Here is a 16,177-nt window from a genome sequence, read left to right as displayed (position 1 = left end):
ATTTAAAAACAATTATATAACTATTTGATAGCATAAGCTAAATCTTATAGTACTCGTTGAGAGAAAATGAAAGTGTGATCAGTGTGTTTCAAGATGATTTTAGCTTTTCGAACATTCTCTTTGCGTGCCATTTCCGCTATATGAAAGAAAGTCATAACTATCGAGTTGTATAATAATCACCAAGAGAAATGCAAATCATATATTTTTGACGGTGATTTTGATGTAATAATATTCTAGAAGTTTGTTTGCTCATTTTTTCGATATTATATATATTGTTATATTTCATTTCCTATATTTTTGAATCTTAACAAATATTGAAAAATTCGATTTCACGGAATATTTAAAATTCTCTTTCTCTGCTCTGTAATTTTAATTAAAAATAATAAATTTTTAAAGTATTAGAAATTAATTTGTTTAATAATAAATAGTTTGAAAAAATTATTTATATAAATTTTTACAGCTTGTAATTATTTTTCCTTATTTGAAAAATGCTAACATTTTGTTTAATTTAAAGAAATGACAAAAGTAAGATTGAAGGAATATATATAAGTATGTAAAAGGAGTATGCAAAGGACAAGTAAAGGAAAGATGCATGGCTGCTGTTGTGCCGATCTGACGTATTACCCAGATGGTAATGAAGCTTTTTATGTTCTAATTCGCAGCGTGTGTTATCTCAACACATATTAAAACAGTTTTATGAAATACTTAAATAATTCAATTTTACATTAAAATAATTTCTTTATAAAAATATATTTTGATTTTTAAGGAATATTTATGTACAATTTGTTGAGCCTTAATAGAGTTTAAAAATTGGAAAAAATTTTGATCTAATATATGTATATCATAATTTAGAAATTTGGTTTTTCCCTTCTAACATGAAATAAAATTTGTAATATGAATTTTACACATTTAAAAAAATTTAATTAAAATAAAAAATAAATAAATAGTGAAAATCAAAATTTATTATCCGCTATGTAAACTGGAAGCAGTATTTTTGATTCTTTATGTTTGGACTTAGTATATTTAATTAAAATGAAATTGTATTTATATTCAAATGATGTTTTGCTTCAAAAATGTAAAAAGTGTTACTAAATATTCTTTTTGTATTTATTTTATTTTCGCGAAACTTACCACAAAATTTGTAAACACTATTTTATATTTAATAGCGAAATATATAAATGCATCTTAATCTTTTTTCAATCTGTCTTAGCAATTAGAATTAAATTATAGTTTTTTCGATCTCGTCTTTGTGTTTAACATTGATAACTATTTTTTTGCTACAAGAAACCACAAGGTGAACTCTCAGAATTATTAACAAGCGTTCTTAGTAATACGCGTCATCTTGTCATAATGTCTGCAATTAGTATAAGTATAGTATAATATAACGACAAATAGTAACTATCGATAAATAGTAGTGCAATTGAAAAATAAATGCTGAAATAGCAAAAAAAGAATAAAATTTAAATAAAAAATACATTAAAATTCCTTATTTCTTATGTTTTCTTCTTTCAAATTGTTTTAATTACATCATTTATTAAACATCATATGTAAGATTTTATTTCTCATATTTTATTATTTTTTTATTTTTAACAAAAATTAATTATAAACAGGAATCTTGTGTATTTTGCAAGATACAATTTTATAAGATTTTTCAAAAATTATGTAAAAATTATTTTTTCACGCTATATTTCTCTCTCTCTCTCTCTCTCTCTCTCTCTCTCTTTCTTTCTCTTTATTATAGTTTTAAATATAATACTTATTCATATTAAAAATCTTGCCTTGCATATTTATAGAAATATCAAAAATGCGATAAATCAATACATTGTGTATTTACACTGTATATTTTATGTATATCTCGCCTATACGCGTCTATCATCATATATATAGACATATTATCAAATATTGAATGAAGCTATGTAAGCTACGTAAGCTATGTTGTGCCTATACTTGAATATCGATGTGCTGTTCGTTTCACTACATATTATAGTTGTTATTTTATCGAGCATTTCGCACATAGTTCGTTTTAACCTTCAAGTGCTGCGGAGATAGAAACAGATACCGCAATGAATAATTAATAGTAAATTATAAAAAGTAAAATTTGCATATATAATAATATATAAGAATGTAATAATATATAAGAAAATAAATTAAAATTATTTATCTTAATAAATAATTATTATTTTTCAATTTTAATAAATCTGTTTTAATAAAATAGTATCGCAAAAATACTCCATATAATATCAAAAATTTAATAAAATTTATAGCAACTAATGATAAGTATAGAAAATGTTTTCATAATAATTGTTGTTTACAAATATATACATATACACATATATATATATGTGTGTGTGTGTGTGTGTGTGTGTGTGTGTGTGTGTGTGTGTGTGTGTGTGTGTATGTGTGTGTGTGTAATATAATTATTTAATTGTTTTATAAAGATTTTATTTTAATGATATATTTCTATTATATATTATTTAATATATTGGTTAATGAATATTACACACAACACATATTTTCTAGATAGAAACAAAGCTAAAATTTATGGAAGGAAATAATATTTAAAAGCAACTAACAAAACATATTGTATATATATGTCTATTATATGTATATGTAAACACGGTTATATAACTTAGAAGTATCGTAAGTAAGTATTGTTTAATATTAAATAATTTCATAATTTCATAATTATGTTATCAAAAAAAATTCATTAATTTTATAGATTTTTGCTTAAACTTTAAATAGTTCTCGTAAATTAATTTATCCGAATCATCAATTTTGCATATGTAGTTTTTATATGTGCTTTCAGCAATTGTCTTTCAAATCTTGGATCAAAATTAAATAAGTGAAAAAATATATTCAACAAAACATTTCAATACTATTATTTGCTAAGAAAAAAATGGCTAACAAATAAAAGAGCTCACCTCTAAAAAGAAGATCACCTTGACGTATCCACAGTATAACTATTCTCATGGTAAACAGAGAAAAATTATTAAAATACTGATTGTGAGTTTTTTGTAGATGTAATTTGTATTTCTCTTTCTATTTTTATATATATATTTTTTGTGGATTTTTATAATGTTTTATACTATATTTTATTTTATTTTATAATCCTTTTATATTGAAAATGAATGTAGTTTCGTAAATGCGCTTCAATATATGTACTGCTTATCATCGTTGAATATACCATGCGTGAACATTGCAATAAAAATTGCCAGAGCGCAATTCCGGTTTCTAATCAAATTTCACTGGCATTTGATAATATTGCAAGAAAAGGCATTAAGCATTTTTGTTCATTTTATTAATCATTGCATTTTTTATTTACAATTGTTCATATAATTATTCATAATAAAATTAATATAAATATTAATTTAATATTATTAATAAATGTACAATAGATTAATATAATTAACTGAATATAATTAATGTTTTCTTACTTACTTATTTTTTGAAATATTTGAAAACATTTACAATTAATATAATCAATATATTAATATATAATATATAATAAGGAACATGTAATAAATATATTAATTACAACAAATTAATGTAAGTCAAAATTAATAATTCTTTACTTCTCTCTGAAAAAGGTATGAGTTAGGCATTACAAGAAATATGTTTCATTCTATTAAATCAACACTCTCTCTGAAATAAAAAAAATTATTTTCAAATTTATTTTCATTTCTAATTTATTTGATTATATTATAAAAAATATTATATAAAAAAAATGAGAATTATGTATTTCTTTAAAAATTTGTTTATATATATTGAATTTTTTAGTCGCAAATTGTAGACATTCTATTTATTAAACATTTACAATTTTCAAACAAGCTGTCTCGCAATTTATGTTAATATAAATAGTATGTTATATTCTATTTATATAATGAATCATGTAATACTAAATTATATAATACTGTTCGTATTCTACTTCGTATTCTAGATATTAGAGATAGAAAATTGTTATATGCAATTATAAGATATTTGTCACAAATATATATAGTTCTTTTAAAATTCTTTTTAAAACAAATAAAATGCATATGGAAAACTTAAGGAAAAGACATTTTTAACACATGATGTAATCAGATTTCTCGTCTTTCTCAGTTTCATAGTCTGAATCAAGATATAGAGAAAATTGTTTTTTTCTTAAGATATGTAATATATCTAGTCTAAAGTATTTTTTTAATATTTTTTAATCTACCAATATTATTATTTATTCTATTATACTATTGTTGTATATGTAAAATGTATTACAATAATTCCATTTTATACAATGTTTTTATAAAATAGAAATCTCTTTAAATTGAATTTATGTAATATAAATCATTGTGAACTATATATTAATAGTATTTTATTTAATTTTATTGTAAAAATTATAAACACACACACATACACGCATGCACTCAAGCACGCACGCACATATATGTATATAAAATGGGCTTAATCATTTTTTTAAATGCGTCATCTCATGCATCATCTTTTTTTTTTAACTTAAAAAATGAGATTAATTTTTAATAAAAATGAATAACTTGGTATTTCCTCTATCTAGACAAACCGGTTTCGAATCATGTTACCTTGAACAATGTAGAAGAATTACTTTGAATAATATAAAATAATTTGATATAATATATCTCATATTTTCTATATATTAATTATAGCATTTTTTTAATTATCCCAAGAAAAATTTTTTTTCTTACATTCTATAATTTTTTGTTTAATTCTTAACTTTTTCTGATATAAAAATCATTCTGGAATATCTCTTTTTATATGAATTTCTTATCAGTCGATAATTTAAAGTTATGTTGGCTTGGACACGTATTGCTTGTATTTTCTCAGATTAATCCGAGATCTGTTTACACAGCATTGCAGAAGCGTTAAAGCTTGTCCCCTTTAAGAGTAACTGTTTTGTTCAAAAAGAATGATTGCACAAACAGCATTTGAGTGTTCGCGAAGTCTGACTGGGCCAAGCAAAGCCAGTTCTCGCTGAGCCTCGTCGTGGTCAGGCGACCACTTCTACTCTCGTATGGCCTCTGAGTTTTCTGATCCTGTTCTCAAGTTCGATCTTCCGTCAGTCAATCTCTGAACGAGATAAATACGCGAACCACGACGAATTTCGCGATCGTGATCACATACATAGTGTCTTCATTTTGAAGTATTTCTTAGGATTAAGAGTCCTTTATACGATTTTGTGAGTGAAGATTTAATTCCCAGAAGTATGATTCTGTAAATGTCTTTTAAAATTTTAAATTTGAAAATTAAATTTCTGATATATAATATTATTTGATATTTCGATCGTTTATATTTTTATTTGAAGTGTATTATATCGCTCAAGATAATTAATAACAAATTGTGATTTTGACAAAAACAAATATTTATTAATTTAGTATCTTAAAACTTAATAAGATTTTATATAACACAATTGCTTTTTTTCTTTATTAACATTTAATATACTATTTAAAATCAAGGTTTGATATTAGAAGAGCATTTTTCGGAGAATTTTTCAAAGTAAATAGCTTTGAAATTGAATCTTTAATATTTGTGCAAGTTAGTTGATAAAGACCTTTTTGAGACTTGATACAATTTTGATTTTATATTAAATAATTAAAACTCGAAGTATGTGTAATATTTTTAATCTTTGCAGGTAAAATTTTGATAAAGTTTAATTGATTCTGCATATCAAATAACGTAAATTGGAATCTTTTGCTCTTTTAGAAAATTTTATGAACTAAGAATCTTGGAATTTGACCTTTGAATAATAATGTTTGTAACGTACGCACTTATTTTTTAACATCAAGGATGCTCTAAGATTATATAAAATTATTATTAATTATTTCTCTAAAATTCAAAGTGTTACTGAAGGGCTTTTTGAGTTTGTGCAATTCTATCTTTAGTAAAAGTTTTCTCGCATAATCTTGAAAAATAGATTCAAAATCTCATACTTTGATTCTGGATTATTTTTGTTTTCATCCTACTTAATATAGACATTTATGAGAATTTAATAGATTTTCGCGTATACTTTAGAAATAAATCCTTCTTAATTAAACTTTAGATACCTCCCTTCTTATGAGGAAATCAATCAATCTCAAAGAGCAATCAATCTCAATCTTACAATTAGTGTCAACTAATAGATAGGAAATAGCAATAGGTCAATCTAAATTCTTAAAACATTTTATTTTAGATCTTCTAAAATTAAAAAATCATCTATTCTATTTTTTTAATCTTAATATTTAAAACATTTATCTTATCTATAAATTAAAATACTAATTATAATAAATCCGTTACAAGAACAAAATATGCATAATATTTTAAAAAAAGGCAAAAGCTGAAAATTCCGATGCAATCATTACTAAAAATCAAACATATAAGGATCCTCATAATCAGCAATCATCCATAATTATGGCTGGACAACTGGTTTTGAATAATACAGCAAATAAAAGAATTATTAAAAAATAAATAATGAACCAAAAAGTACAATAACTTTAAAAATAATTGCTTAAGATATATGATTGAAAACAGAAAGAATAAAAATATTACTTTTATATAAAAATACATTTTTTAAATATTTGAATAATCTGAAAAGATTAAGAAGATATATTCTGAAAAGGCACACAAACAGTTAAAAAAAAATAAACTGATCAAAAATACATCTCTGTGAAGAATCTTTATCGATTTCTCGAGAAAATGTACTCGAGAACAGTTGGACGAACGGAATACGAATAAATAAGACAATCATCTAAGCAAAAATTATTCAAAGGTGCTCGCTAGTTGACCATCGATCTCATTTTTCAAAGAAACTTTGTTCGAAGAAATAGAAGGCACCATAATTCTTGTCATAAAATCGTGGTTAGTACAATCGTTGATTATACATCTTATTGACAATGAGTTATTACAAATAGAATTTTGCTCATATATTATAATGATTCATTTTTCCGAGAGAAATAATAAATTACAGGTTATATATATATATATATATATATATACACACACACACACACACACACACACACACACACACACACACACACACACACACACATATATATATATATAACTTGTATATATATATATATATATATGTATGTACAGAGTGTCAGGGCAATCTCTTTCTAAAAAAAGTTCTTATAGCTTACTTCGAAAGCTTTTCAAAATACTATAACAAAGTATTTTTATGTAAGGGAAAAATCACTTTAAAAATATAAAATATTTATCGTATAATAGTATACTCAGAAACTAAAGATTATTGCGATTTTTTCTATCGACATTGACATTATCCTTGCAAAAACGATTATTGATGATTGCGCTAGTATCGTTAACTAGTATTCATGTTTTCGTTCTATAATGATATATAGCAGCCAAAGGAAAATTGTCGATGCAATAAAAAACTACATAATTGCGCTTGACATGTCAACAAATATATGCGAATTTATTTTATTCGTGTTTTTTATATATAGCATTTTTTATTGTACAGTAATTGTAAAGTTATTGATAAAACATTGATAAAAAGGCTCAAATTCGAGTTAATTATTCATTAATAATTTGCTTAAAATTGTTACAGTTTTTAGTATTAAATGTGAAAATAATATAATTAAAAAATAATTATTATTATTTAATTATTATTTATTATAATTATAGTTGAAAAGAGAGATTTTAACGCGCGTATAATTTTATTTAACAAATGAAAAATTAAAAAATTTATAATTGAATTTTTAATAATGTAAAACATTTAAAAAATTTTGTAAAACTTAATTCTAAGAATAATTCCCGGAAATGAATGAACTCTAATTATTACATATTGATAATCGTCATTTATCTTCATATAATTATCAAATTCAAATGAATTTGGGACAAGGTATCTCTCGTAATATTGACGTGTTTGATAAGTGAATGCAACGTAAGCAAGTTCATCGGGAAGAAACGGAGAGTTGAAAGAAAGGAAAGCGATCAGACATAACCTTAGGCGGTCTCTCTTCGTTGGTCTGTTCTTTCGTAATACATATATCTCTCTCGCGCGTAAAGAAGTGAACAAATTACGTGAAAGCAGCTGTGCGTTGCGTAGCACGTAGCTTACTCATCGCTTGCATTTTTTCGGTTACCATTTGATGTAATAACACATTAATGTTGATTTCGTAAGATAAAGTTTTCATATTACTTGGTATATTTTTATGCTTATTGTTGTAATATGCTAATTTTTTAGCGACGCATCTTGAGCGAATACTATGAAGTCTCGCAGAACCTATTGAGTCCGTGATTTTATGAATTGTTATATTTTATGAATTGTAATTTCGATTATTTCTATTTTCAAGAAATTGTTAATATTATTTTATTGCTGAATATTAAAAATATTAACTTTTTCAATAAGTAAAACAGAATATTTTAAACTACACGTATTTACATTATCGTTACTGTAATATTAATAATAAAATATCAAAAGTAATATCTCTCTCTTCATCTCTCTTTTATATTAAAGTAAATTCAAAAATCTTTTAATATTTTTTATAGATATTTTAGTAAACATTATACGTCACATACAGTACATTGCGAACATAATAAAGATCACAAGAGAAGCGAAATCCTGTGCAATATGCTTCAATTAATTGGCGATGCAATACATTGATTACTTAACAAATTAGGAATTTGACCGACTCATCAAATCGCAGTTTCTTGAAAACAAAAAAAACAAAATAATCAGCTTTTTTATAATGCAAAAAAATTCCGATGTTATCTCTTAAATATGTGTCTTTTAATAAAATGAGAAAATTAAACAGATTTTTAAATATTTTGTCTTTTAAGTGAAATAGGTCATTGGTATTACTTAAAACTATTTGATTAAATATTGTAATATGTCAAATATTGAGATGATTATATTTTAGATGATAATTTATTGATTGTAAAGACAAATATTTGAAACTAATTTCAACTTGAATTCAACTTGAATTTTCAATTTGAACATAATCGATATTCTAATAATGAGTTAATGAAATAATGAGTAATGAATGATTAATCGTATATGATGACATTAATCGTATATATTTAATTTATTAATAACTGAATTATTTTTTCAATTATTCGATAATGCTGTATCATTTCGATCAGTGGTAATTCATAATTTACTAGTAATATAATCGTAATAGACAACTCTCACTTATATGATTGGTCCAGTCAGAAAAACAGAGAGAGAGAGAGAGAGAGAGAGAGAGAGAGAGAGAGAGAGAGAGAGAGAGAGAGAGAGAGAGAGGAAGGGAGATTTCAAACTCTCGCGGACAAGCTTCAAATCGATTGCACTGTTTAATTTTTATTTAATTTATCATTTTTAATAATTCAAAAAATGTAAAAGACTATTATACTAACGTGATATTAGAAGAAGACAGTAAAAGTTAATTCAAGATTTAAAAAAACAAACAAAATGTTTTTGATTAACCTGGATGAGTAATTGAAATAAAAATACGTGATTCCGTATCTTTCCTTTAAATATAGAGATGGAAAGTGCAACTATACCAAGCACGCTGATGGAACTGAAAATACGAAGACAAACGCAATTTCAATCGCAAATATCGACTTTAGATACTAGAAGAAAACAAGCAGTTTGTGTTAGAAGAGCCTTTAAGAAATATGGATCCAAGAACAATCCTAATATAATTTTGGACGGGCTTAACATGACTGTGCCGAAAGGCACTATGTAAGTATTCTCCTGCAACATTAATGTAAAAAGTTGACGAAATTTTTATTTTGATTTTACTGTATAATTAAATATTAATAAATACATTTTATAAAAATGATTTAAATTATAATGAAAAATTAGTAAATAGTATAAAATTAAATTAAATTAAATTAAATTAAAAAATTAAATTAATTAAATTAAAAAATTTCAATGCATTAAACAGTAAAGAATTTTAATTGATATAAAAACTCTAACTACTGTTTTTGTTTTTATTAAAAAGTAATTTATATTAAGCATATAATTATCATAAATGTGAATGAAAATTAATCATTTATACTGATCTGTGAAATTGTACTTATATTTTCCAAATATTGATATAAAATTATTAGAGATTAAAAAAGAAATAAAGAATATTCATATATATATATATATATATATATATATATATATATATATATATATAGAATCTCTCTCTCTTTCTCTTTCTGTATATATATATATATATATATATATATATATATATATATATAGAAAGAGAGAGAGAGAGAGAGAGAGAGAGAGAGAGAAAGAGAGCATTTGCTCGTCTTCTATTAAATTTTTCAAAAGCATAAAAATTTTGGACATTTATAAATGTCTTTCAAATTTACATAATAAAAGAATGGAATAAAAAAATGTTAATTTTGTAGAAATAAAGTTGAAAGATTCATGAATATATTTACTAAATAATATATTTACTAAATTATGAAAAAGCCATTCGGTATTGAAAAATTTCTTTCCTTCTCAATCATAACACATAACATAATATTTTTTATATATAATAATATAATTTTTCTCCATAATTTTTTATAAAAGAAAAAAAGAACAAAAAGATAAATGTAAGAGCTGAATACATGTACAATGAATCTTATGCTGTCATATATAGACATTCAATAAATATTTTTCAAATACAGTTTCGCAACAAAAAGAATATATTAGTCTCTCTTTCTTTCTTTGCTAAAAAATAAGTAATTCTTTAAAAGAGGTTTCTATTAATGCGTCAGAAACTATTTCTTTCGTAACATCATTGCGAATATTTATAATACATGGATAAATTTGAAATTTCTTTTATCATAGAAAAAAAACAACTATAAAACATTGATATAATAACAAGTTGATTGCAACGTTGTAATATTCGATTATTATTATTCAAATTTGTTAGTTGATTTTTTTCTATAAGATTTACATAAAATTTTTAATTTGCTAATATATTATATTATGAATATGATAACAATGTAACGAAATAAATAGTTATCAATATACATATACTCGTATATTAAGAAAATATACATGTATATACATGGTGTTTCATAAGTGGTGGGCAAAATTTTAGGAATGGATTCCTCATGCTTAGAGAAGAAAAAAAAATTAATCAAATTCAGGCTACCGAACTTGAAAAACATTGTTGATACCTGTAAAAGGACTTCTAAGACGAGAAATAAGACAAAATTTTGTGTTATAAAAATCTTAATAACTCAAAAACTAATCATTTCCGGACCTATTTTGATTAATTTGTTTTTCTTCTCTAAGCATGAGGAATCCATTCCTGAAATTTTGCCCACTACTTATGAAACACCATGTATATATAAAATATCATATAAAAATAATCATATAAAAATATATATTATTTTTAAATATAATATTATGTAATATTATATATAATATTATGTATAAATTTTACGCTATAGCGACACTTACATAGAGTAAAATTTCATGCAATAATTATTGTTTTATTATAATATTTTTTATATTAAATTTATTATTAAATTTATTATTAAATTTATTATTAAATTTTTTTATTACGTATAATTCTAATTTTTTCGTTACGTATAATTCATTATATTTTTTTGTTAATTGTAATAAATATATTATTCAGTTATGGATTACTTGGTGCGAGTGGTTGCGGAAAGACCACTTTATTATCATGTATCGTCGGCCGCAGACGCTTGAATTCTGGCGAAATCTGGGTCCTGGGAGGCCGACCAGGATCTAAGGGGTCCGGTGTGCCCGGTCCTCGAGTCGGCTATATGCCACAGGAGACTGCGCTTTATGGCGAATTCTCCATTCGAGAAACATTTATCTATTTTGGTTGGTGTGCTGGTATGACGACTGATCAAGTGGACGATAAGCTAGAATTTTTAATTAAGGTGAAGAAATCTAGGTCACGAAAGGCCGAAATTTTAATGAAAATTTAATTTAAAAAAACAGAATTTTAAAAGTATTTGGATTATTTTCCAACAATTTTTATACTAATAAAATTCTCCAAAAAATGTAGTACTTTCTTTCTTACATACGAAGAAACTTACAAAATTTTTGTTTTATAATAAACCTTTTAATTTTTTCTATGGATAAACTTTTTTATAGCCTTTTTTCTATAAATTTTACTATAAATACTTTTATTGTAGAATATTGTAATTTTCAATAATATTCATATTTTCATTATAGCTTTTGCAATTACCGTCGAGCAACCGTTTTGTGAAAAATCTGTCTGGTGGTCAGCAAAGAAGAGTATCCTTCGCGGCTGCCCTTTTAGCCGATCCTGAACTCTTGATCTTGGATGAACCGACAGTTGGAGTGGATCCTGTTCTCCGGCAAAGTATCTGGGACCACTTAGTGCATATCACTAAAGATGGTAACAAGACTATTATTATCACCACGCATTACATCGAAGAGACCAGGCAAGTTGTGAAATAATCACTTATACTATATCTTATAACACTAATATTTTTTAAAATTTTTAATATTTAAATATATAATATTAAATTTTTTGTATCGCTATTAATTTTGCAGCAAATATTACAGCAAATATACTTGAGTTAAGACAAGAAAAATGTTATATTTATTTAATATTTTCTCTTTTCAGATTTAAATAAAAAAAATTAATTAAAATCAAAATTTAATATAATTAAAATTTATTTATTAAGTATCAGAATATGTTAAAGAGTTACTTATTATATATTTTGTCTTATCAACAGAGAATTACAAAAGTTTTCTTCTATTAAAAAATTATTGAAATTATTGAAATGATGGATTTTGTTAAATCTTGTAGACAAGCTGGCATAATCGGCTTAATGAGAAGCGGTAAATTTTTGGCAGAGGAATCGCCAACGAAGCTAATGGAAATGCACCGATTGGATACTTTGGAAGATATTTTCCTGAAATTGAGTAAAAAACAAAATTTAGGATTAAGGAGAAGAAGCAGTATTTTGAGCAATTTAACAGGTGTTCCGCCGGAAAATGTAAGTATAAATGTAAAGAAATATTGACACTAGTTGTAATTAATTTTAGCTTTATTAGTTATAATTAGTTGTTATTTAGTATTTGTATATTTTTTGTAATATATTTATTATATGTGTATTTTATATTAATTTATATTATGTGTATTTTATATTAATAAAATAGATATTACTCTCTCACTTTATCTTCTCTTTGTAGAATGTAGATGACGAAATGAGTGGCGAATTCGGCGACAACGTGAGCGTGTGTAGTCGAAGAAAAAGTGTAGTCATTGCAGATGACAATGTAATAATTTTAAGATAAAGAAAGAGAATATACACACTCTTTCTCTTTTAGATTATTTAAAATTACTTATAAAATAATGATTTTTAATAATTATAGTAGAAAAATTTGTGTATTATTTTATTGAAAAAAGTATTTTTTTAAATGATAGAAAAAATTCTGCTTTCTTTTTGCAAGACAATATTTAATTTATTTATTTCCGTCTTTCTCCTTTAATAGTTGGGAGGATTGCCACCGGAAGAAAAAGGTTCCTCTAAGTTTACCATGCTTAATCCGATGCATATGAAAGCCCTTATCTGGAAGAATTTTTTGTGGATGTGGCGAAATGTCGGGTAACCCAATACTACATTTTTGAACTAAATCCATTTTTATTTTCGCTTTTATTATAACTTCAATTCATTATAATGTTACTCTCTGTTATTAATCCCATTCTCACTTATGCTTTCTTTTCGCAGAATAATGTTGTTCATCATTGCTCTACCAGTTGCTCAGATAATCATCTTCTGTCTTACCATCGGTAAGGATCCCGTAGGTCTAAAAATAGCCATCGTTAACAATGAACTCAACAACAGCACGCAACCTTGTATTCCCACAATCGGATGTGATTGGTCACTAGTGAGTTGTCGTTATCTTCAGCATTTGCAGAAGAAGACTATAAACTTGTTACCTTACGATAACGATGAAGAAGCCAGAAATGCAGTGAAAAAAGGTTGGGCATGGGGTTCCATAATGTTCCCATCAAATTATTCCGATGCTCTCATGGCGAGGATAGATTACGGTAGAAATGCTGAAAATTGGGATGTCGAATTTGCAGAAATGAAAGTCGTCCTAGACATGTCCAGTAAGCCTTTAAACATTATACATATAGAATATAATCGAGATAAATGTTAGATATTTTCATATATGAAATATCAAATTTTAAAGATCTTGATTTTGTGAGTGTGTATAATGTATGTTATTATAAAATAAATTTTCTTATAATCAAGTATTAACACAAATATATATATATATATATATATATATATATATGTTTTAATAAGATATATCTTTATAGATCAACAGATAGGACAATTGCTACAAAGAGATCTGATTTATGCCTTTCAAGACTTTGCAAAGGAACTTACTGTGGCTTGCAACTACAGCGCAAAGTTGACAAGCATACCTATAAATGTAAGAAAATAGTCATGTAGAGAGATATAGCAGATATATATTCCTTTTTGTTAAGTACTATTAAGTATTGATCTTATATTTTTTTGTGTTTTATAATATTGTAAATTATTATTGGTAATACTTTATTAATTTATTATATTATTATATACTTTATTATCTTTATTGTTAATTATTATATCAGTTCAAAAAACCAGTCTATGGACCTTTGGATCCTATCTTTACGGATTTCACAGCTCCTGGAGTGATCCTAACGTAAGTATTATTGTCAATTATCATTAATGTCAGTGTAATAGTAATGCATATATCCATTAAAATTAATTTTTCTGTTCCAAATATTTTTTTAGTGATTCAAACAATTAAATAATTTTATATTCTTTCAGAATCATCTTCTTTCTTTCGGTTGCATTGACATCGGGTTCCATGTTGCTAGAAAGAAATGAGGGTCTGCTAGAAAGAACTCTTGTATCAGGTACATATAAAAAAATATTAAAAATAATACACGTATAAGTATAATGAATATACACAAAATTTTGAACAAATAAAATTTATGGAATAAAAAATTGAATTGATAAATCTTGATAAATAATTAATTGTAATTTTGTATAATTTATTCAGGTCTCACTGGCACTGAGATTCTCTTCGGTCAAGTGATCACGCAGTTCATAGTAGTGTTAGGACAGACCATAATGGTTCTCATAGTTTCATTCGCTATTTTCAAGATCACTTGCGTAGGCAACATAGGTTGGATTACTACTTTGACAGTCCTCACGGGTATCTGTGGCATGTGTTTTGGTAATTCATCAATTGTTTTAATATTAAATCGTAGAGAGTATATGAAATATCACACACACGAAATATTTATAAAAATCTTATAAATAAATATTATAGTATTATATAAAATAAACGTAATAAATATGTAAATAAACATTATAGTTCTTATGTAAAATAAACGTCTTTTAATTGTTTGCAAATGTTTCCATTTTTGCGAAATGTTTGCGATTTTTCAAATAATAATAAATTGTGAAAACATATAAAAAATTGAAAAATTTGTATAAAAAGAAAAAATTCGCTTTTCTCGAATTTATATATTATACTTTATATTTTTCTAAAATTTTTTATCTGAAAAATATAAGAATATTTTTTAAAAACACAATTCAATTTTTAGGATTTTTCATCGCCTGTTTCTGCAATCACGAAAGAACTGCTACATATGTGGCCATGGGCTGCTTTCTTCCAATTGTGATGTTGTGCGGCATCATTTGGCCTACAGAAGGCATACACCCTGTTCTAAAGTATATTAGTTTTCTGTTACCTCTGACAAAAAGCACAGAATCGATGAGATCGATGCTAACGAGAGGTTGGTCGATATCGGAACCTACAATATATTATGGCTTTATCTCTACTCTTATTTGGATTAGTATCTTGATGAGCTTGTCAATACTGCTGCTTAAGTTTAAAAAGGGTTAACTTAAAAAGAAGGATAGTTTTATGAATATAGAAAGGAATCAACCAAATGTAAAATCTTTCTGTAAATTATAACATAAGATTAAGTAGAAGTAAAGACAGAAGTAGAAGTAGAGACAGAACAAGAATTGTTATATATATAATAAAATTAAAAATGGATAGACATTAAAAGGCGTACCTAGAAATTTTTTATCTCATTTTATAATTTGATATTATTATATATTAATATCATATTTTAAAAATTCGAAAAAATATCGATTTAATTTATATTTAAAAATTAAATTAAAATGTATTTAAATAAAAATTGTCAAGAACACACAAAAATATTATATTGCT

The 16,177-nt window shown here is 24.8% G+C and overlaps 1 protein-coding gene across 4 annotated transcripts; it reads left to right on the top strand.

Moving 5' to 3' along the window:
- Nucleotides 1-573: 573 nt before the first annotated feature.
- LOC105250374 (ABC transporter G family member 20) lies at nt 574-16,025 on the top strand. Of its 4 annotated transcripts, none has more exons than XM_025406115.1 (13): nt 574-631; nt 9,469-9,670; nt 11,565-11,835; nt 12,134-12,366; nt 12,738-12,927; nt 13,124-13,210; nt 13,427-13,539; nt 13,663-14,048; nt 14,262-14,377; nt 14,559-14,629; nt 14,758-14,846; nt 14,993-15,169; nt 15,543-16,025. In XM_025406115.1, exons 1-13 carry the CDS (start codon nt 589-591, stop codon nt 15,842-15,844), a joined length of 2,280 nt encoding a protein of 759 aa, XP_025261900.1. In that variant the 5' UTR covers nt 574-588; the 3' UTR covers nt 15,845-16,025. The 4 variants fall into 4 exon arrangements, with proteins under 4 accessions (XP_025261900.1, XP_025261919.1, XP_025262001.1 ...); XM_025406134.1 differs by lacking the exon at nt 574-631 and adding an exon at nt 4,961-5,182 and having other exon boundaries at nt 15,543-15,844; XM_025406216.1 differs by lacking the exon at nt 574-631 and adding an exon at nt 4,961-5,207 and having other exon boundaries at nt 15,543-15,844.
- Nucleotides 16,026-16,177: the final 152 nt, after the last annotated feature.

This window comes from Camponotus floridanus, unplaced genomic scaffold (assembly GCF_003227725.1).
Source record: "Camponotus floridanus strain SB8 unplaced genomic scaffold, Cflo_v7.5 scaffold1, whole genome shotgun sequence".
Classification (NCBI taxonomy): domain Eukaryota; kingdom Metazoa; phylum Arthropoda; class Insecta; order Hymenoptera; family Formicidae; genus Camponotus; species Camponotus floridanus.
Note: the sequence above shows the minus strand (reverse complement) of the source record. Positions and strands in the feature narration are given on the sequence as shown.

What these genes read in the sequence shown, in the direction of transcription:
- LOC105250374 (XM_025406115.1), top strand. Translation starts at nt 589, where the DNA reads ATGCATGGCTGCTGTTGTGCCGATCTGACGTATTACCCAGATG. An exon ending in TGACAAGCATACCTATAAAT is followed by an intron (nt 14,378 to 14,558) that starts GTAAGAAAATAG and finishes TTATTATATCAG; the next exon opens with TTCAAAAAACCAGTCTATGG. An exon ending in AGAAAGAACTCTTGTATCAG is followed by an intron (nt 14,847 to 14,992) that starts GTACATATAAAA and finishes TAATTTATTCAG; the next exon opens with GTCTCACTGGCACTGAGATT.